At 40.3% G+C, this 23,931-nt stretch overlaps 1 protein-coding gene across 1 annotated transcript in view; it reads right to left on the reverse strand.

Moving 5' to 3' along the window:
* Window positions 1-23,931, reverse strand: part of LOC122552860 (follicle-stimulating hormone receptor-like) — a 239,891-nt gene that overhangs the window by 95,342 nt on the left and 120,618 nt on the right. The window contains exon 3 of the mRNA XM_087990971.1: window positions 20,454-20,528. Within this exon, the coding sequence (XP_087847097.1) occupies window positions 20,454-20,528 (75 nt within the window). The remainder of the gene's footprint in view (window positions 1-20,453; window positions 20,529-23,931) is intronic.

Genomic DNA, 23,931 nt, shown 5'->3' on the forward strand with positions numbered 1-23,931 from the left:
ACTTAAACAGTTTCTCATTAAGTTTCTGACTACCAGGGGCTTGTTCCTCTTCACTCTCATCCTCACTAAGTCTATCCTCAGCCATTATCTCCATCTTTTTAAGCTGCAGTTCCTTTATAAGTGTCAGTTTTTGAAGTTCAAAAGCTCTCTCCTTTTCTTTCTCTGCTCTCTCTTTTTCCCTCTTTTCTGCTTTTAATTGTAACTCAAACTGTTTCATTTCTGGTGCCCTTTCCTTATCTCTCGCCTCTGGCTCAAGCTGCTTCATTTGCAATTGAATTCTTGCCATCTCTACAGATTCTGATGGTTTCTCCAGCAAGTTTAAACGCTAAGCTACTGCTGTTATTATCTTTGCTTTCCTCACAGAAGCACACAGTTCCAATTCCAGCTTCTCGCTAATTCTTGCTACCTGGTCTTATTCACTTTTTGCAAAACTTCCAAAGTTACCGCATCCACATCCAAAAAACTTGTGGATTTTTGGTGAGTGAAAGAGCCATTCCTATTTCAAGCTTTGTCGAACCAACCAAACCAACACCCAAAATAAAGACACGAGCACCTACCACTCACTGTGTAAAATTCCACAAAGAGCCCCCAGTCTGTTATGGACTAGGCCAGACCACTCAAAATATTCTTAAGCAGGCAGCCCCAGAGCATAACATTGCAATTTGTTTCAGTAAGTGTACAGTGAAAGTTACCTGGAGTAAGTTAGCTAGGTTGATTACTAGATTTTAAAACAGACAAAAAATTATTCACAAACTTACACAATGAAATACAAAGAACAGAATAAAGAACCCCTACAGAACTCAGTCTATCCAAACTGGACTTAATTATGCTTTTCCGAATATACACAACAGTTCCAATAATCAAACTCCCTTTAAAACCAATATAAATGGAACACATGAGAGACAGTTTCCACGCAGCTCACTGTTGAATTTCCAACCAGTTCAAGACTGAACTAAACTGCTCAGCTCAGCTAGCTTGAGAGCTGACCACTCCTCTTTCATTATACAGGTCACTTCTAAAGCATGACCACTTTGGCCTGAAGTCTCATCTGTTAACATATAAACAAAAGGCCTCTCAAAATCTCTGTACCATTCCAGACTGATCAGAGTCCAGACCGGTTTATTACTCCTCTGAAAAAAATCAAGGTCAGAATATCCTTGAGCCAAGGAACAGCTTTCAGGAAAAAAAGGAACTAGCTTTGTGACAGACTTCAAAAGCATCTTATTCTTTGGCAATGACCGATGTCCTCATTTCATGCCCAAGCCATTCCCCAAATTGCCTGGATAGGTCTCTTTTTAGATCCTCAATCAGCCCCAGACCTCTTTTTTTTAGCAGTCATTTCGTATTTATACGCCTATAGAAGACCTTGGATTTAATTTTATGTTAGCTGTAAATCTTTCTTTCATATTTACTGTACTGTCCTTAGTTGTTTTTATCATTTAACCTCGAAATCTTCTATATTTGGTTTGATTATCAATGGTATCCATTTGACATTTGTCTTAAGCACATTTCTCCTTTTCTATCTTAATCTATATCTCTTTCACCATCCAAGGAGCCCTTAGTTTGTTTGCCCCATCTTCCCATTTTGTGGAAAAATATCTTGGCTTAGTCCAAACTATCCCCTGTTAAAAATCAGCCCATTGTTTAATTTCTAAAACTTTGAGTCCAAATTTTCTGTCCCAGCTCCATTCTTTTCCCAGTCCAATTAGATTTTCCCCAGTCCAATTACTCTTGCTCTGAATTTTTAATTCATTTTGCATTTATAAATAAAGATTTAACAACCTTTGATGTCTATGTGAGATATCAGATTGAAGAGTAAAATATTGTCTTCCTTTATCTTGGAAGCATTCTATTTATCCTAATGAGGTCTAATAATTACTGGAATACTGTTCCTAAGTTCTTCTGGGATCATGACTTTCTCATATTTCAAGTATCTCAGCAAATAGCCTTGAAGAATACCAAAGTCCCACAACACACTTTTCCTCATATTCCACAAATATCCACTTTTTTTCTCCCCTACAGTCCAAAAGCTTAATTAATAGGCCTCTGGACCAGTTTAGTGAGCAAACAACCTCATTTTTAACCATTTCATAATTTGAAGATTGCTTTTCCAAAAGACTTAAAAAAACTTTAATTGTATTATACACCGAGACACTTGTAAAATCATAATCCATGACTCCTTGGGCCTTTGTAACTATGTAGCATACACATCTCAAATGAGGGAAAATAGCTTTCAAGCTATTCTTCAGTAAATTTAGTCACTTGCCAAATCACAACTTGGAACTGAGTTCAAATAACCTTCCAAACCATCAGATCTTTCTTCATTGTAGAAATAAAGCATTTCATTTCACAAGGCCAACTATCTCTCTTCCCTTTCAATTTGAGGTTGTAATTTAAGCTTTATTTTTAAATTCCATTTGTTGACTTCCTTCCTCCCTCTATCTTTTTTTTCTATTATAAGCTGCTTTCTTATCAACTGACCCCAACCACTTCAATCTCTGCTAGCCCTGGATCAGCCTTCTATATTATCAATTCCAAATTCTGCACTATGGCTTGCTTTCTCACCCCGTGATTTTACCCATAAATTCACTTCTCCTAATAATTCTATTCAGCTAATCCTGCTTAGTTGTTACAAATAAAACAGGGGTAATACTTCTTTCTTCACAGACATTTCAACAACTGATAAAGCATTCTGCTGTTCACCTCATCTCATAAAATTCAGCTTTTATTCATGTTACCTTAATTTCAGTCATTATCCTTGCACAAATCTCATGATCTGTGAGTTTATAATTCTGCCACAGCATCCAGCTGTTATGATTTCAGCTATAACTAATAGCATGCTCAATTTTTTCTGGAATCTGAAGATCCAGATATTTACTAAAATCCAGATGTTTATTAAAATAATAAGAGTACACGTTCATGGTTTGAAAGAAAATAATTTTAAAAATTGCCTACGAATAGCTATTTTCTTTCTTAAATAGTCACTTAGGTTAAAGATTTTAAAAGCACAAAGAATGGAATTATTTATAATCTAAACCAAACATATTATTTCCAGCCATTTGGCTTACACTCCTAATAATTCCAAGTCATTTATCTATCAGAAATTAGAAAAATAATCATTTAAGCACTGTTTCAAATATTTGTAAAATGGTGATGATTACTTAGCTCACTTACTGATGAGTAAGATTGTTCCTTCAAACCTCGATGTGCCCCATAGCTATAGATTCCATATTCACTACAAGTGTTGATAAAGTCTGAATCGTAGACATGTTCAGTAAAAATTACTTTGACTGTAATATTCTTTTACAATGAAGATTTGCAGCTAAAATTCTTTATCACTCTCTTCCCAGCTTGGCTATGTAGAAGTTCAACTCACTGTCAGAAGTCCTTCAGTTAACAAAAGTTTAATTGTTTTAGCCAATGCATAGAAATTCAACTAAATCCAGCTAAAAAGAAATGTTTCTTGCAGCAAGATCATTCTAAAAGCTAAAACCCTGCTTGAAACAAAATCACATATACATCTACTCATTCATGTTATTAATTTTGTGCAGTTAATCTCCTATGCAATTTGATCACCTGGTGAGTGACTGGCATCAAGGGCTTTATTAGAAATCATCTCTGAGAGGAAAACAAATGGTTTTTATTGGGACCATCGTCACAACATAAAATATGTTTATTTTCCCCTCCCCCTAAATCATATAAGCCATTACAGTAATAAGGAACAATTCCTGCAGATTTTAAACAAGATTTTTGGAACTGGATTGGCATACTTTGAAGAAAGATTCAAAGAGGTACTGAAGGTGTCTGGAAGAGATCCAGTGACAATCCATCACATTGGATCACACAACATAAGGATAAATAAGAAGGTCACTCTCAAAAAAGCATAGTCGTTGGCATTCAGAGTTTCAGTACAAAGAAATAACCCTCTGCATTTCAAAATTTGTGCAAAAGGCCTAAGGCTTATTTTTAATATATAAAGATTTTTAAAAATTGGCTAAGATCAGTAACACAACAATTCTCTGAGGTTGATAACGTATACTCATTCCTGCTTTGAGATATATTTTAATTCATGCTGGTTAAGAGTAGTGTTGGTTCATGGTGAGGAAAGGAGCATTAACTAGGAACCAGTTACCATCTGTCCTTGCGGATGGTTAAAATGACTTATAAAACGCAGAAATAATTTCAATTCTCAGCCACAGGAAAATCAACTTCTTATAAATGTTGCTTCCTGTTGCATTTATACAGAACCATTCACAACCTCAGAAGGTATCAAAGCACTTTATAGGCAATTGAGACTATGAGAAACATAGAGACGGTATGCACAAAATGTTAACAAATGTAAATGTGACACGGTGGCTCACAGCACCAGGGAACCGGATTCGATTCCAGCCTCAGGCAACTGTCTGTGTGGAGTTTGCACTTTCTCCCTGTGTCTGTGTGGATTTCCTCCGGATGCTCCGGTTTCCTCACACAATACAAAGATGTGCAGGTTAGGTGAATTGCCCATAGTGTTCAGGGATATGTAAGTTAGGTGCAAGAGTTGGGGTAAATGTAGAGGAATGGGTTTGGGTGGGATACTCTTCAGAGGATCGGTGTGGGGTGAAGGGCCTGTTTCCATCTGTAGGGATTCTATAATTTTATGGTTGAAGTGAAGTCATTGTTGGGAAACTTGGCAGATGACTGCTGCACAATAAACTCAAATTGGGTGGGTTGCTCTTCGGAGGATCGGTGTGGACTTGTTGGGCCGAAGGGCCTGTTTCCACACTGTGAGTAATCTAATCTAATCATGGCCAGTTTAGTGATACTGATTGGGGAGAGTGTGGGGCATGAGATAATCCCCTGCTCTTCTTCAAAATAAAGCATGGAATCTTTTACATTAACCTGACAGGGCAAATGCAGCTGAAAAGTTGTATTGATTATAATGAGGTCTGCCAGATAGATCTTTTGAATAAGAGTTCCCTGATTGAGGCTATTAACCTGGTCCAATCAGAGAATCCTGACTGACAGATATAAACAGGAGTGTCAGAGGCTCTGTTCACTCTGAGAGCTGACTCTGTGGGAACTGGATCAGTGTCAAGTATAATGCATGTTTAAATAAAGGGTAACTTAGTGATGGGATGCCAGCCTCTGTGGACTTAGGGATGCTCAGCTTAATGACTTTTCTGAAAGATAGTGGTTTTGACAATGTAACTCACGGAGTGTCACACTGCACTATTTCAGCATGGGCTGATATCCGTGTTAGAACAATATACAGGTCTTCAAGTAAGTTAGTCAAAACCCACATCAGGGTATTGCCCATCAATTTCACAACTTATTCAACAGAATATGCATTTTAAAATGAAAATAAGGAACAACAAGTAGAATCGCTGCATCTGAAGCTGAATATTAGAAATCACACCTTTCAAACAATGCAACAACAACCTCTTAAATGTTTCAGTATCTCAGTGATGCTCAGAATTTCTACCTCACCAACTTTCCTCATCTAAATCTAGCACTGTGCCCCTCTATTCCCTCCCCAGTCATATCAATACCTAGCTTATTCATAAATGCATCCACACTATTCACTTCACCCTCTTTGGTAATAATGTTTTCTTTTGAATTCCCTAACCCTATTGCATCCAATTATTTAATATTGATGGCCTGCATCTATACTCTTCCTCACAAGGGAAACATTCTTTCAATATCCACTTTCCTAAATTCTTTCAGTATTTAAGACACATCTATTATGTCACCTCTCAGCTTTACTTTTTCAAGAGAAACAGACTCATCCGGTATGTCTTTTTTTTGATACATTTGTGCACACACTTTTCATATCATTCCTGTAAGGCTGCATTCATTTTATAAAATGGTGACCAGAAATTGCACACAATATTCTAAGTGTGGTCTAATCAAAGCTCGATGTAGTTTGGCTTACTTTCCAATTCAATTAAGCCGACAAGGTCTCAGGGCTCGGCTTGCTTTTTTGTGGCCTTGCTAAGCTGAGACAAACGTTTTAGTATCATTAATATTAAAATCAATGTTACAATGTTTGGCCAATTCTGAAGATCTATATCTCAGGCATTGTGGAAAGTATCATGCTGTATATATCAAAGCATGTCATCCATTATCACAGTCTCAAGCAGTGTATTTATTGATAACATTCAAGAAAAATCATTATAGTATTTGTCTTCAGGTCATAAGTACCAAGCTCTATATGTACAAACACAAAATCTGTTTGCAATCTTGTGCTTATAAACGTTCACAAACATTGCTGTGTGTAGTGTTAGTTGGTTAGAGGTGGGAATTTCTCCCTCCAGAGAAAGTCCCATCTCAGCATCCGACTGGGCAATAAATAGTTAAAGGCGAAAGGGAATGACTAAGGGGCATGCAAACAGTGTTTCCCTACCCACTACCACAACTTGCTCCATACCAACCCAGGAAGCTAAAGTTGCTGGGATTTCCAACTGATATGGATCTCCCCTTGCTGCAGTGGTTTGAGGTCCTTATCTGAGAATTTATTGCTCACCAGCTTCAACAGGCCCAATGGTGGGTGGGCTGCTGAACAGTTCTCCTATCCCCCACTGATTTGCTGTGATGTAGTTAGCAGGTGTAAATGTTCCTCACCTTCAAAGCCACCAGTGGATAGACATGTAATACATCACAGAGTTTCAAAGCATTTCAGCAGTACAGGCTAGAATACAAACTAGGAGAAAGTGAGGGCTGCAGATGCTGGAGATCAGAGCTGAAAATGTGTTGCTGGAAAAGCGCAGCAGGTCAGGCAGCATCCAAGGAACAGGAGAATCGACGTTTCGGGCATAAGCCAATTCCTGAAGAAGGGCTCATGCCCGAAACGTCGATTCTCCTGTTCCTTGGATGCTGCCTGACCTGCTGCGCTTTTCCAGCAACACATTTTCAGCTAGAATACAAACTAGAATGGACCTGGTAAGGCACAGTCAATGGGAGATTTTTACCCTAATATTTTTTATGCACTTGTGAGAAGTGGGCACTGCTATCACGGCGAGACCTTTTTGCCTATCCCTAGTTGCTCTTGAGAAGATGGTGGTAAGCTTCCTTTGTGATCCCCTGCATCAATGTGTGCTGTAGGTACATCCACAATGCCACGAGGAAAGGAATTCCAGGATTTTGATGCAAAGACACTGAAGGAATAGCAATGTATGTACAAACCAGGGTGGTGCGTCTTGTAGGGAAATTGCAGGTAGTGCTCTTCCCACGTATCTGCTTCTTCAAGATGGAAGTGATCATGGGATTGAAGACTGCTGTCCAAGAAGCCTTAGTGAATTTCTGCAGTGAATTTTGTAGATGGATCACACTGCTGCTACAGAACATTGGTGGTGGAGTGAATGTGGATATGATGCCATTCAATCAGTCTACTTTCTCCTGGATGGTATCAAGATTCTTAAATGTTTTTGCAGCTGCACCTATCCAGGTAAGTGGAGTGTATTTCATTACACTCCTGACTTGTGCAGTGTAGATGGTGGACAGGTTTTGGAACATGAGGATGTGAGTTCAGTCAGATGTGGCCTTGATGTCAAGGGTTGTCCCTCTCAGCTCCCCTCTGGAATCCAGCTCTTTTGCCTATGTTTGAACGAAGGCTGTAATGAGGTCAGGAGCTGAGTAGCCCTGGCAGACCCAAACTAGATGTCATTGAGCAGGTTATTACTGAGCAGGTGCTGCTTTATAGTACCATTAATATCCTGCATCAGATTGTAAGGTTGCTCGCTAAGCTGCTCAGTGAGCAAACTTACAACTTGATTCCCAGATCTTCTCCAAAATCGCAAATCTTCCATCATTTTACTGATGATCGAGGGTAGACTGAGAGGAAGGTGATTGGCTGGATTAGATTTGCCCTGCTTTTTTTTTCTGTACTGGATATATCTGGAAAACTTCCAAATTGTTAAGTAGATGGAAGTGTTACACCTGTACTGGGTCACCTTGGCTGGGGCTAGAGCAAGTTCTGGAGGACAAGCCTTCAGTGCTGTTGTCAAAATCTGGTCAGAGCCCATAGCTTTTCCCGTATCTATTGCCTCCAACATTCACATGTAGTTCACATGATCCGAATTAGCTGAAGACTTGCACCTGTGATGCTCGGGACCTCTGGAGGAGGCTGGGATATATTATGTATTTGGTACTTTTTGCTAAAGTTGGCAGCAAATGTTTCAACCTTATCTTTTGCTCTTGTCAATCTATAGGATGGTGGGCAGCAATGGACTTACACTGTGGCTTGTGTTACCACTCATGGATCCTATCAGTTTCCTCAGAGGGAGATTACATAAAAATTCTGTCAGACTTTTGTATTTGTTCAATTTGAGTTTTTAAGGTATTTGTGTAAACTTTAAGAAATTTGAAAGAAATTACTGTAACAAACTATTTAAAAATAAATAAACATAGATAAGTGACATTTTGTAAATAAGAACATTTCCTCAGTTTACTTTACAATCAGAACCATTCATTTGAACCATAGACCTACATGGATGAGCAAGATTTAACCAACATTCTTCAGGCAAATGTGAACCAGACAACAAAAGGAAAGTCAGTCTATTGGCTTGGATTTTGTCTCCTCTTTTTGCATTGCAATCAGTCAACCTCAGTGCTGCTGGCACAAGGGATTGCTGAACTTTATACATGAATTGAAGTCTGCACAGCCCAACTTTGTTGCCTTAGCTTTTAAAGTTTTTGTGCTGAAAGCAGGGCTTGTCCACAGAAATTGGTTACGCTCCTAGGTCAAATGGATCATAACTGGTACTGCCTGATAACTGTACTTGTTTGCAGGCCATTGAGAAGAGTATAAAATCCATCTGGTTCATTAATATTCTTTGGGGAAGGAAAACTGACATTTTACCTGGTCTGGCCTATATGTAACCCCAGACTCCATGATACAGTTATCTTTTTACTGTCCTTAGAAATTGTCTTGCAGGCCAATTAGTTCAAGGGCAATTAGGAATAGACAGTAAATGCAGGCCTTGCCAGAGATGCCCACATTCCATGAAAGAATGAAGAAAACAAATGAATAGGTGCAATCTCTTGTGTGCAAGGACACAAGTAAGCATATTTTAAAAACTTTACTAAGAATATTTACTAAGAATTTGTTAACTATATACTAGGAAATGGTTTGCTGCACCTTTTAAAGGTCATTTTAGATTATTTAAATGTGTGTTTATCACAGGTAATGAATTGATATTGTGCTTAAAATTAACGTTTACTGTAACATTAATTTATTACTCAAACTGTGCAGTATCCATTTTTATACTCATCAAGGTATGTTATTTTAGGCAAATTATTTTCCTGAAAAATCACATTTCACCCAAGTCAGAAACTCCTCCCTAACCTCTCACAGCTGTTTATCATTTTGCTTGTGATGTTGTGAAATATTCAATTCACTTTTTGATCAATGTCAAAGTCGAGTATATTGTTTGCTAAGTGTCTCTGCCTATGATTCCAAATATTTCTATGTCGAAATAATTTTGAGCCTGTTTGGGAATCTTTAATAGATATGGTCAGGTTGGTTTTCAGTTAAAACAATGCCATTGCTACAACTTTGGAAACTTCCAAGATGTTCAGAAAAGTTAGTAAACATTACTTCAAAACAAAACTGTAGTGACGGTATGTATCATTCATGAAGAAAAAAAAACTGTTTTTTGGATTGCTTCTGTTATAAGAGAGTCAAATAGTTGAATCATTTAATAAATGAATGGGTACTTTTCAACAGATTCCAGATTATATTTGATCATCTGAAGCTTACTTCCTCTGTATCCTTTCTGCATATTCTCAAAGAAACAAAATCCATGCGTGGTTCATCATTGTAAATTTTCTCTTCATATTTCCTTGTAAAATCTAGTTGTAGTAACTTTTAAAAAAAATGACAATCTTATTTTTTCTCTGGAGCATAGGAGGTTGACGGCTGAAGTTACTGAGGTTTTATAGCATTATGTGGGACATACATAAGATGAATGACAAAGGTCTTTTTCTGAAGGCGTGGAAGTTTAAAACTAGGGGGCATATATTTAAAGTGAGAGGAGAATGATTTAAAAAGGACATGAGGGGCAAATTTCTTTTACACAGAGAGTGGTTTGCATGTAGAATAAGCTGCCAGAGGAAGTGGTAGATAGAGGCACAATCATAACGTTTTGAAGACATTTGGGTAAGTTCACAAATAGGAAAGATTTGGAGGGATATGTATTAAATGCAGCAATAAAGCTTAAACGTAAATCTAAAATCTAAAAATGCAGGCAGATGGGGCCAGTTTGTTTTTGGTGGGCATGGACTGCTTGGACTGAAGAGTCTGTTTCCGTGCTGTCTGACCCTATGGCTTAATGGGAGAATGGCAGAGAACATTGGAACTCATGGGCAAAAAATGACTCATGGCAGTCGCATTAATGTGTGAGTATTATGCAAAAATGCTCGAGCAAAACATAAAATTCCATGATTTGGGGTTTGAAGTATACGTCATGTAAAAATGACACTCAAAAATACAAAACGACACATACAGGAGGAACACACATTTGTAGATACAGAAAACAGATTCTTCAATACACTGTAGAGTAAAATACAGCAAATTATCTTCTAAAACTAAACAAATATGACTGAAATTGTCATTGAATGTGAAAATTTAGACTTATTTAGAGAACTCAAAATCTGGAGGTTAGAATTTATTTTGATATTTTCTAATCAACCGGTTTAGAAATGTTATTACACATCTCTAGAGCAGGTAGGACCTGAATGTTATTCTCCTGGGTCAGAGGTAGGGACATCACCACTATGCCACAAAAGCCTGTTACAATTTATGTTATAACCGCAACAAACGGCCTGCAACTGACATCATTCACTTGACAATGTAAGTTGCGGACCTGAAACTTACAAAGCAGATTCTATATGCTGTAGCCTATTTTGCTAAAACAACTGTTATCCACACACAAAAAAACTTGCTTATGCAAAGTCAATCATCAATCTGGCAAAAGGCAAATACCAGAGTCACCAAAATGGTTTAAGTCCAGAACTTCCAGTTTCCTTGCTCTTATTCTCACAATCTGTGCAGAGGTTAGACATGGATGTGTTGGTATTTTTTGTATATGGTCCCTTATAAACCACATACAGCAACAGTTTCAGGGCTGATCCCCATTCTATACTGAACTAATTTCATCCAAGCAAATGGTACTACATGGGCCCTCAGCACACTGAGATTAGAAGGGAATAGTAGGCAGGATATATTCACTGCCTTGTGACTTGTGTAAAAAGGGGATTCAAGAAAAGGGATGGATGGAATGTGACTATGTTGTTATCAAAGGATGAATATTAGCAACTCACAAGGTACTGGATTAGTGGTGCTGGAAGAACACAGCAGTTCAGGCAGCATCCAAGGAGCTTCCTGAACTGCTGTGCTCTTCCAGCACCACTAATCCAGAATCTGGTTTCCAGCATCTGCAGTCATTGTTTTTACCTCGTTGACTCACAAGGTAGACAGTGGAACTTATACCATCAGCTTTTTGAACAGAAATTAAATATTTATGAACAGCAGAGTAGAGGTTAATGAAAATCAAGATAAAGAGAACTGGAATGTCTTTAAGGCAGGAAGCACTTGAAACATAAAAACAAAGACAAAGAAATCACTCACGATAAATAGTGGGAAGGTTGAAAGTTGCTTTATCATGTGATTTACATTATTACTGTCACCAGCACAATTAAATAACGGTCCTTAGTAACGCAGGCTTTGGGTGTCTATACGTGCTCCTTCTGAGGCTGTTTGCTCCTTATCTTTACAAAAAAAATTTCTACTCCTGACGTATTGTCACACTGCTTTATTTACATCTCCACATTGCAAGTGATCAAATTCAGTTCCCTTGTGCAATATACCCTTCTCTTTACATGCTTTTTCTTGTTTGATGCCTTCTCTCAATCCCTCTTACTGATTCTAGAGCCACGTCATCAGTTACATCATCACTCATTTGTATAATTACACTACCTCCCCCTTCAAAGTTTTTTTCTACTTGGTTTACATTATTTTTATTCAACTTAAAAATTCTTTGTAATTATTTACATCACCATGAACAATATTATTATCACCTTCCATCTCAACATCCTAATTTCATTGGTCAAGGCTATCTAGAAATCAGACTAGAAATCCTGACTTGGTCATTTGATTTCAACATGGAGGTGATTATTCTGGAAGTGTTGTTTAACATGGTGCTCTACCTGATGTAGTTTAGGTACATCCATCCCATATCCCTATGATAATCACACAGTTTTGGGCTGTATCTCAGGTAGGATGTACTGACCCTGGAATGTGTTCAGAGGAAGTTCACAAGAATGGTTCCAGGAATGAAGAGCTTAACATATGACAAACATTTGCAGACTCTGGGTCTATACTCATTGGAGTTTAGAAGCATGAGGGGGGATCAAACTGAAAATTACAGAATACTGAATGGCCTTGACAGAGTGGATGTTAAGAAGATGTTTCCATTGGTAGGAGAAACTCGTACTCCAGGGCACAGCCTTAGAGTAAAGGGAAGACCTTTTAGAATGGAGAAAAGGAGACATTTCTTCAGACCGAGAGTGGTAAATCTATGGAATTCACTGCCATAGAAGGCAATGGATGCTAGGTCATTGAGTATATTTAAGACAGAGATAGGTAGGTTCTTAATTGTCAAAGGGATCAAGGGTTATGGGGAGAAAGCGGGAGAATGGGGTTGAGACATTTATCAGCCATGATTGAATAGCGAAGCAGACTTGATGGGCTGAATGGCCTAATTTCTGCTCTCATGTCTGATGGTCTTATGATCTTATGGTCTTACTCCTTGCCTTGAGAAAAATCATACATTCCTGTTTCTCCTGAATTTTCCTTTAGCCGCTCTAACAATATACGATTTTCATTTATTGGTTTCTCTGATGACGGTGGCTTTTACCTTCTTGCCCCTTAACCAAAATTTCTGATGTGACTTTTCGGTTGTCAACTCTATGTCGAGAGCTGTACCCCCTCTGCAATGCTGTTTCTCCATTTGTTCTACCTTCTTATGGTCTTCAGAGGTTATGTTTAGCTTGAGGTTCCAGACCAAAATGGGACATCCTTTTTTTTTATGCCTTCCAATTAATAATTTCTCTGGTGAGTATCCAATATTCAATGATATTTCTCTGTAATGAAGTAGAGCTAGTTCTCAGTCTGGAATCTGTAACTCCATGGTTTTGACTGCCCCCTCTGCATCTCTGCTGATAACTATTTCCATCATGACTTTCCTGAAATCCTCATTCACAAATTGAGGTCCATTGTTCGATACTTAACCTGCGAAACTGCATATTACTAAGATTCATTTCAATGCTCTGATAACTGAGTCAGCTGTGGTTACAAGATGATTTTTTAATTCAGTTATGCAACTTACTAATGCACCTTCCTCTTGAAATCAAACAAATCTGTTGTTAGCCTTTCTCATGGCTTGTTCAAAAATCTTGATAAAATAATTGGCTCTATACTGTATATGGCATGCATGTTGAAATGTAATCCTGTACATCTTTGAAATGCCTTGTCAGTAAATTGCTGGTTGTGTTATTGCTCTGTGCTCCATAATATCTAGATATTCTCTAAAGAGTTTCTGTTTCTGGAGAATTTTTCTTCACATTGACTGCGGTATAAATATTCCATGGCCAAAAACCAATAAAACTTCCAATGTTGGCAACTGTTATGTCTGCTTATGCTTTCTTTTTCAGCGCACTGCCAACTGGACTATACTTCAACCACCCTTGCACACACAGTTGTTTGACCTCTGCTCATTCCTGATTAGATTTTGAGCTGCACAAATTTCTCCATCAGTTGCCAGTGTATTAATTATCAACATGGAATAAAACATTATGTTTTCTTCAAGAATAAAATCCTCTTTTACTGCTTGATCTATTATTGTACTTGAGAGAGTATTGGACATTACTTGTGCCTTGCTTAGAAACATAAACAATGATATTGTTATATTTCATTTGTCTAAGCCTGAATTTTTGTATTCATTCAGGCATTTTTGAGATTTATTTTAATTCCAATAATATTACAAAAAACTTATGATCTATCTTGATTCCTAGAATTTCAATTCTGTGAAAGAGTTTGCAGACTTTTATCATCATCATGAAATATTACCATTGACCTTTCTATGGTTGGATATCTCTGTTCAGTCTCTGTTAAAGCTTTTGATATAAAATAAACACATTTTTGTATTCAATTCATTTTCATTTAGATAAGCCCTGCTTCTAAACAGATAGAGGATACATTTACAGCTATAATAGTGAACAAAACATGAATGCAATGTGCCAGGACATTAGTTGAAAGTAACTTCTGCTTCTCAGCTGCCGTCTGTTCCTAAATCTATGACCATTGCTGGGCTTCCTTAAAAAACCCTGTTAATGGTTGAATAAGACTGGCTAAGTTGCAGATAAACTTTCCTATTTAATTCACAATGTCCAAAAATTATTGTACATCGTTTATGCACATCAGTGCCAGTAAATCTCTGGTGGCCTTTCAATTCCTTGAATGCACCATAATGCCTTGTTCTTGGATTATGTGTCCAAGAAATATAATCATTCTAGAGAATTAATATTTCACCTTTAGTGTGCATTCTTGAATTGTGTAGTGCCCTTAGCATATCCCTGATACCCTGGCCATGTTCCTCTTTCATGCACTTGAATGCTATCCACAGGCTGATTGGGTGTAACTGCTCCTTCGTATATGAGCCTGAAGATGTTTTATATTCCTGAAAGTACTGCTTCCAGCGCTCCCACTTCTGGCCTCAGTGTAGTGTAATGGATTACATAGTTTTCCTTTTTGAACTCTAAACTGGAATAGTTCAGTGCTGCTCCGTAGCTCAAATACCAGAAGAGTTTTGGAACTTGGAAAAAAATCAAGTGGTGCACAACTTTTAGTTTTTTTTGACGAAGTGCCAGTTACATTGAGTTTTTTGAAGGGTTTCCCTGTGTCAGACCTGGTAAGAGTTTTCACTGGATCTTACAAAATCTGTCTCATTATCTACCTATCACAAACCAGTGACACTCCCTTTAATCTCATTCTCGTCCACTTTAATAAGTACCTTTCATGAAACCACTCTCCAGAGCGCAGATATCCCAGAACTGACCAACATCGCTGGTGCTATCTTAGAAGCCTGTTGTACACCTGGATAAGCACTATTAGTCTGGAGCTGCCCTGCACAGGTCCTGACATTTGCCTCAGTTATGGCACACAAGGGAAACTGGCTGCCCCATCTTGTGGCCATGGATCTGGAGCCCCTGCTGGACAGGATGGCATGAAGCAGGGATGTTGCCTCCTTCCAGGACCAAAGGATGCCAGAACAACAGATCATGCTAAGCTGGTTTGAAGTATACACTTAGGGCAGTGTTCTCTCAGCTGTCTGGAGGAATACAGACAATGTTGGAAGACTGCCAGTGATCTTCTCCACTTTTCCAACTTTCATGAACTAGAACGTTATCCATAGGCTGATGCGGTGTAACTGCTCCTTCATATATGAGCCTGAAGCTGTTTTATATCCCCGAAAGTACTGCCCTCAGTGCTCCCATTTCTGGTCTCAGTGTAGTGTAAGGGATTACATAGTTTTACATAGGATTATATAGTCACTATCTTCTCGGTAAGACCTCACATTTACACTATCTCTGCTGCCTTATCCACTTCCCACCAAGGCTCAAGCTCTACCATTCTCACAACTGTCTGTACCATCTTCCCTCCCTCACTCTTATCCACCACAAGCTCCCAACATCACTAATTCTGCATGTCCTCTGTACTGCCTACCCATTCACCCAGAGCACTGCTCTACCTGCACCAAGTATTATCCATTTTCATCTTCCTTCATACTTGACTCCCTTTCATTCCAGGATAAGAAAGGTGCCCGTAATAAGGCAAAAAGAATCACATTTTGTTTGGATTAGATTCCCCACAGCATGAAACTGGCCCCTTCGGCCCAATAAGTCCACAACAACCTTCTGAAGAGGAACCCTCTCAGGCCCATTTCCCTCTGAATAATGCATCTAACACTACGGGCAATTTAGAATGTCCAATTCACCTGACCTGCACATCTTTGGACTGTGGGAGGAAGGTGGAGCACTCAGAGGAAACCCACACAGACACAGGGGGAATATGCAAACTCCACAAAGACAGTCGCCCAAGGTTGGAATCAAACCTAGGTCCCTGGTGCTGTGAGGCAGCAGTGCTAACCACTGAGCCACAGTGGGCTGCCTGACATTCTCCCATTATGTGGACAACATCCTGACACTGAACACCATCGACTGTGTCCAAACCCCTGGACTGTTGTCAGAGGCTGCCCTTGATTCACAGTGCCAAGATCTGTGAGTGAAGGCTATCTCCCTTTGCAAGGACAGCTGCCATGAATAACAAGCTTCCTTCCTTAGTGCCTGTGCTAAACTGCACAGCAGTATAGCAGTACTGTGAACCTAGTATTGCTGGTTAAGGGGGGGCAAGCAGAAAGGTAAGTCAAGGCAATGCAAAGCAGGGATGCAGGGAGCATGCAGGAAGGCACAGAGTGAGTGAGCACAGTGACAGCAAGTGGAAAGGTAGCCTGGTCCAGGCCATGAGCTGAGTCCATGCCCCTGAGCACACAGTGTTCTTGCAGCAGCATTTCAATGACAGTTGCAATTGCACCCTGAGATGCAGCATTGTAGTGCGCTGTAAATGAATTGGAGATGTGCCATGAGAGTTCTTAAATGCTGCCACATGTCAGATACCAATGTACCTTTGGGTACAGGAGCATGCCCTGAGTTGACAGTACCTGGTGTCCTACATAGAGATCCTTTAGGAGCAAGCAACAAGCTGAGGTTATCAAGTACCTGCTCTTGTCAAAAATTCTCAATGTCTACATTGGCACATTTGGTAAGATGGAAAGCTGAATATTAATGATGCGAGTTGTGCAATTAATAGGGTGAGTAACAAGCAATCATCTCTGTCATTTGGCAACTTGCCTCTGCCTGCTGAGAAATTCACCTCACCACTCAGCAAATACAAAAGAGATGCTGCAGATTGATTAGATTAGATTACTAATTAGATGCTGCAGATTGCTCCCAATGCAAGATAGGTCTTCCTCATACTGACTCCCTTACTCTCTTTGAACCTCTCAACATTCAACTAACCCCTGACTCCACAATTAACCATGAATCCCTGACTACCCTCTAACCTGACTACCCCACCTGACCCTTCAACTACCCTCACATGACAACTGCCGAAAATGACCTGGTTAGTTGTTATCCTAGCCTTATCATACTCCAAAACACCTACCCAGTTCACAAATCTGCCACCCTGCCTGCATCACCAGTCTGCCATCCTGCCACCTGCAATCCTACTTACAATTGATTCATCCACCAATCTGGAAATGTGTTGCTGGAAAAGCGCAGCAGGTCAGGCAGCATCCAGGGAACAGGAGAATCGACGTTTCGGGCATAAGCCCTTCTTCAGGAATCGGCTTATGCCCGAAACGTCGATTCTCCTGTTCCCTGGATGCTGCCTGACCTGCTGCACTTTTCCAGCAACACATTTCCAGCTCTGATCTCCAGCATCTGCAGACCTCAGTTTCTCCTCAAAGATTTCAACCTACTGCGAATCCTCTTACAAGGATGCCTTCCTTGAAGAAGCTCTCTTCCTCCCTCTACAAAGACTTCAGTGAGTCCCTCTCTCACTGCACCCCCCAGGTCATCTCCTCTGCACAGAAGCTCTTCAGCCACATTCTCAAACAGACTCGCTACCACAGCCACATCTCCTTCCTCAGCACCTGCCTACATTCCTGAAGAAGGGCTTATGCCCGAAACGTCTATTCTCCTGTTCCCTGGATGCTGCCTGACCTGCAGCGCTTTTCCAGCAACACATTTCCAGCTCATCCACCAATCTACCAGTTACTAAGCTGCCACGCCACTACTTAACTTATCAGCGAGCCTGCCTATCTATCACTCTAACCCCACCCCCATCATCCAATCTACTGTTACACATGTGCTACCCAAACCTCCTACCCATCTAACACCCTTGCGACCCTACTCTCTTACCTTCCCTCTAGCTTTCCAAAGAAACTTTGGAACATTCAAACACTTTGGCAGGCATTGGTATGTTTTGAAAGATTCTCCACAAGAGGAATTGATCAGAATGATTGGAAGCAGGTCAGTGTGTGGCTTTTGTTACAACATAGGGTAAGCCGTTCTGCTAATTTAAACCAAACACACAGAAAAGTTCACCTCGGCTCATAGTCTGTAAAAGTATGAGTAACAAAGAACAACCAAATCCCACTATTTAAAGAAAAAAAACTATTTGTTTTTTAACTCCAAGAAAAAAAGAGAACATTAACAACTATCTACACTGTAAACCTCCTTTGTCTTAACAATTTATCTACATCCCACCCTACAATACTATACTGATCCGATAAAACCTCTGATTAAGCTTTACAAAAAAATTCAAATTTCAAATTTCAGTTGTGTCGATTGACCTCTGCATCTTCCTCTGTAGATTCTTATGGGTCTTTTCTTCAGTCTTCTGCTGCACAGATTTTATATAAACAGATACCTTTCAGACAGCGGTTCTGCAAGCAGTCTGCGTTTATTGGTGCTCTTTGCCACTCTGGCTAACTTTTCAAAATGCCCCATATTTACATCCAAAAACATTGGATTGTCTCATTGGTTTAATGTTGTCAAGACAGTAAAATTCAAATTCGATTGGACTTTTGTATCTTGGGGCTAATTTAAACTGATCAGCCAAATTCAAATTTGTTGTGCACTATAGCAACAGCACAGCTATTTGTTTCACAGCCAAATGTTACATTTTTAATTTTTTTCAGCACACACTCTGTGTTTGTTAAGCCAGCTTTCACACTCTCTTAAAGGTACAGTACATGCCTACACCTTCACAAACTTTTGTTTGAACAAGATGAAAGATGGAGAGTGCAATTTTCTGGGAGGCAGGCAATAAGACAAGTTTCCCTAAAGTGATTAAACTTTCGCTGGTAAGTTCATAGAACTTTTCAGGTGGGTTAAACTTTTATTTCATTCATGAACATGTCATGAACATTTAGTAACAGTACACATCCTAGTGGAATTATGTTCAGGGTTGTAATTTTGTTAGCCAATAATTTGAAAGATGTCAGTTCACAAGCAGACTACACATATGCATGTATTTGATTCTCCAGTGAGTACAAACATCTTCTGTTACTTGCCTCCTTCAAAACTGAGTCACTTCCTTATGTAAATGTTTACAGTGTGGGAGTGAAGCCCTTCAACGTTGATCAACTCTTGAGAAGTCCCAGTCATATGTAGTATGGCTTGTGGTTTCTAAAAACACTTGCAGTGTGAGAAGTGAAGTCTGACTTGGCCAACAAGCCCACCCAAGAGAGACAGATACATTGGCTGATGCCAGCAAACCTGACCAGGGAAAGCAAGCGAGACTGAACTCAAAAAACCATCTTTGTCCCATGCAAGCTGCTGGTGAAAAGATATCAGAGCTCTACATCCTCCTGGTTGTGATGAAAGATCAGAAACTTAATGGTGCTTGAGCTGCTGAATGTTGTAGCTCCTTTAATGTTTTACTTGTGATCATTTGTAGGTGTTTGAAAGGCAGTATCACTATGGTACCAGTAGTGCTATATTGGTAGGTTTAACAAGGTTACAGAAATAACTTGCCCATGAGGTATCTGAGGGAGATGCCTGGCACCCTATCTCCCCCGAAGTTTTGCAGTGCTGCACGTTTGCAACCTTACAATGTTAACTCAATCTTATAGGAGCATGAAACATTCACTAGAAAATGGCATGTGAAATTACTCCACAGATACTGATATCCTGTCACCAAGTCACTCCTCATTTACATGTAGAGAGTCCTTGACACTGGTCTAGTTCCCTCAGAGCCAGCTCTCAGAGTGAACAGCATGTCTGGCACTCCTGTTTATACCTGTACCAGCCAGGGCTCCCTAACTGGACCAGGTTAACAGCCCCAATCAGGGAACTCATATTCTATGGGGTCCACTTAGCTGACCTTGTTACAATCACCACAGCATGTACTCTGGAAAAGCACAGCTTGGTTTCTGTCATCTCTTGGGCTGAATGGGGATGATGAGCAGAGGCCAAATGATTCTCCTGAGCTGCTGAGAGTGCAGTGCTATCCGGGTGCCTTTTAAATATGGCATCCAAATGTTGGCACCCGGAATTATGTGTCCGTAAAATTTGACATTTTACCCACACATGAATATGTATTGAATTGGGAAAATTGTAATTGTGTGGGGAAACCCACCCTTCCCACCAAACTCCTCACCTCCATCCCAACAGAAGTCCCTCCCACCTTTTGGGCCCACGATGATGCCCAGCCTCAGAAGAGAAAATTCTGCGCAGGGTTTCTGACTCTGATTGAAAGATCATAAGCAAATGAACAAACATTAACAGTGAATGAAAAAAGAAACACATTCTTTTTCTCAAACAAAAGATTGCAAAGTTAATTTACTCACATTTCATTAAGACTGGGTAGATTGACAAAGGTATTTTCTTCAATATTCTCCAGAATATCATTCTGTAGTAGCCAACTGGCAATTGCAAAAACAGAAGTTAAATGAGATTACAAATCAAACCAATACAAATAGGAACAATCACTGTTTTTAAAGGCTTTACTTGCCATAAAGCTATAAGCATTACAGTATCATAAAATCACAGTTATTACAATGCAGAGGGAGGCTCTTCAATCCATCCTGGCACTCCAAAGAAAGACTGTTCATAATTATCATTTAACTGTTATCTCTACAATTTAAATTCGAAAGGTCATGAACTTCAGCAGGGAATTAACAAGATTTCCTCTTGAAGAGCAGTTCTACTCAGTTAATTGTGAAAGCAGCTGAAACTGATACTGCTGTATTGGGTCAGCCAGGCCTTTTGCATTCATAGCATATGACACAAACAGCAGGGTTGCTGTTGTGCTGCAGTGGTAGTGTCCCTACTGATGGACTGGGAAGCCACGGTTCAAGTCTCATTTGCTCCAGACGTGTGTAAATGAACATCTCTGAAAGGTTCATTAGGAAAGTAGGTTAAATAATTTTTTAAAACACAAATAACCAATTTGGTGTGACTTAAAAACTTGAGTGCTAAGAGCTGGGTGATTAAGGGGCTTGGGAGAAGGGGCAGCATGGTGGCTCAGTGGTTAGCCACTGCAGCCTCACAGTGCTGGGGACGCAGGTTTGATTCCAGCCTCAGGTGACTGTCTGTGTGGAGTTTGCACATTCTCCCTTTGTCTGCATGGGTTTCCTTCGGGTGCTCCAGTTTCCTCCCACAATCCAAAGATGTGCAGGTCAGGTAAATTGGCTATGCTAAATTGCCCATGGTGTTAGGTGCATTAGTCAGAGGGAAATGGGTCTGGGTGGGGTTACCTTTTGGAGGGTTGGTGTGGACTTATTGGGCCGAAGGGCCTGTTTCCACACTGTAGGGAATCTAATCTAATCAGAAGCAGGAAAGAGGTGTTCCTTTGTTCTTCATTTATCTAACATTTTCAGCCTCCACAAATTGGTTCTTAGTTACGGGAGAAGATATTAAATATTTGGTGTGTATCTGGTGAATGGTTTATTTTTTTTAATTTTTTTTTGTGAGACACAGTGAAAGACACAAAGTGCACCAATCTTTATTCAATTTCCACCACCAGGAAGATAGGAAAACACCCGGGTGGCCAGTGACAAGCACTGCCCTTCACATCAAAGGGCAGTGCTGTGTGATCAAAACAGTGAAGGGGAGGGTAGGGACTAAATCAAAATAGAATTGGAGGGAGAAATAATGCACTCCACTCCCTGCGGCGCCCACCTCTCCCTGAATAACTCCAGGGTGTTGGTCGACACCGCGTGCTCCTTCTCCAAGGACACCCGGGCCCTAACGTAGGTGAATGGTTTATTTTTTTTTTATTATTATTTTTTTTTTTGTTCTTCTTTTTTTTTCTCGGCGACTGTGTTTATTTATTTTTTTTGGTTCTCCTGGTTATTTTTTTTTTTTCTTTTTGTATTTAACCCCCACACTACCACCTAAGTGCGGTAGTGCTTATTTTATCCCCCGGCACCCATGGTGTGTGTGTGCAGGTGTGAGACACAGTGAAAGACACAAAGTGCACCAATCTTTATTCAATTTCCACCACCAGAAAGATAGGAAAACACCCGGGTGGCCAGTGACAAGCACTGCCCTTCACATCAAGGGACAGTGCTGTGTGATCAAAACAGTGAAGGGGAGGGGAGGGACTAAATCAAAATAGAATTGGAGGGAGAAATGATGCACTCCACTCCCTGCGGCGCCCACCTCTCCCTGAACAACTCCAGGGTGTTGGTCGACACCGCGTGCTCCTTCTCCAAGGACACCCGGGCCCTAACGTAGGTGAATGGTTTATTTTTCTTTTTTTTTTTTCTTTTTTTTCCCTTACTGGCTGAGTTATATTTTTTTTCTCTTTTTTTTTCTTCTTTTTTTTTTGCGGTAGTGCTTATTTTTTCCCCAGCACCCATGGTGTGTGTGTGCAGGTGGGAGACACAGTGAAAGACACAAGGTGCACGAATCTTTATTCAATTTCCACCACCAGGAAGATAGGAAAACACCCGGGTGGCCAGTGACAAGCACTGCCCTTCTCATCAAAGGGCAGTGCTGTGTGATCAAAAACAGTGAAGGGGAGGGTAGGGACTAAATCAAAATAGAGTTGGAGGGAGAAATGATGCACTCCACTCCCTGCGGCGCCCACCTCTCCCTGAACAACTCCAGGGTGTTGGTCGACACCGCGTGCTCCTTCTCCAAGGACACCCGGGCCCTAACGTAGGTGAATGGTTTATTTTTTTATTTTTTTTTTTTCTTACCAATCTTTATTTAATTTCCACCACCAGGAAGATAGGAAAACACCCGGGTGGCCAGTGACAAACACTGCCCTTCACATCAAGGGACAGTGCTGTGTGATCAAAACAGTGAAGGGGAGGGTAGGGACTGCTCCTGTTTTTTTTTTTTTCTTTTAGGAAAACACCCGAGTGGCCAGTGACAAGCACTGCCCTTTCTCCTGGTTTTTTTTTTTCTTTTTTTATTTTTTTTTTCCTTTTTTTTTCTTTTAACCCCACACTACCGCCTAAGTGCGGTAGTGCTTATTTTATCCCCAGCACCCATGGTGTGTGTGTGCAGGTGTGAGACACAGTGAAAGACACAAAGTGCACCAATCTTTATTTAATTTCCACCACCAGGAAGATAGGAAAACACCCGGGTGGCCAGTGACAAACACTGCCCTTCACATCAAGGGACAGTGCTGTGTGATCAAAACAGTGAAGGGGAGGGGAGGGACTAAATCAAAATAGAATTGGAGGGAGAAATGATGCACTCCACTCCCTGCGGCGCCCACCTCTCCCTGAACAACTCCAGGGTGTTGGTCGACACCGCGTGCTCCTTCTCCAAGGACACCCGGGCCCTAACGTAGGTGAATGGTTTATTTCTCTTTTTTTTTTTCCCTTACTGGCTGAGTTATATTTTTTTTCTCTTTTTTTTTCTTCTTTTTTTTTTTTGCGGTAGTGCTTATTTTTTCCCCAGCACCCATGGTGTGTGTGTGCAGGTGGGAGACACAGTGAAAGACACAAGGTGCACGAATCTTTATTCAATTTCCACCACCAGGAAGATAGGAAAACACCCGGGTGGCCAGTGACAAGCACTGCCCTTCTCATCAAAGGGCAGTGCTGTGTGATCAAAAACAGTGAAGGGGAGGGTAGGGACTAAATCAAAATAGAGTTGGAGGGAGAAATGATGCACTCCACTCCCTGCGGCGCCCACCTCTCCCTGAACAACTCCAGGGTGTTGGTCGACACCGCGTGCTCCTTCTCCAAGGACACCCGGGCCCTAACGTAGGTGAATGGTTTATTCTGAGGTTAAGGTTAATTACTTAATTGAATACAATAATTAGGTACTAAATTAGAGCACATTAATGATAGCAGGAAGAGTGAT

This window comes from Chiloscyllium plagiosum, unplaced genomic scaffold (assembly GCF_037043375.1).
Source record: "Chiloscyllium plagiosum isolate Xiang-an unplaced genomic scaffold, Cpla_swu_hap1 HiC_scaffold_10, whole genome shotgun sequence".
Classification (NCBI taxonomy): Eukaryota; Metazoa; Chordata; class Chondrichthyes; order Orectolobiformes; family Hemiscylliidae; genus Chiloscyllium; species Chiloscyllium plagiosum.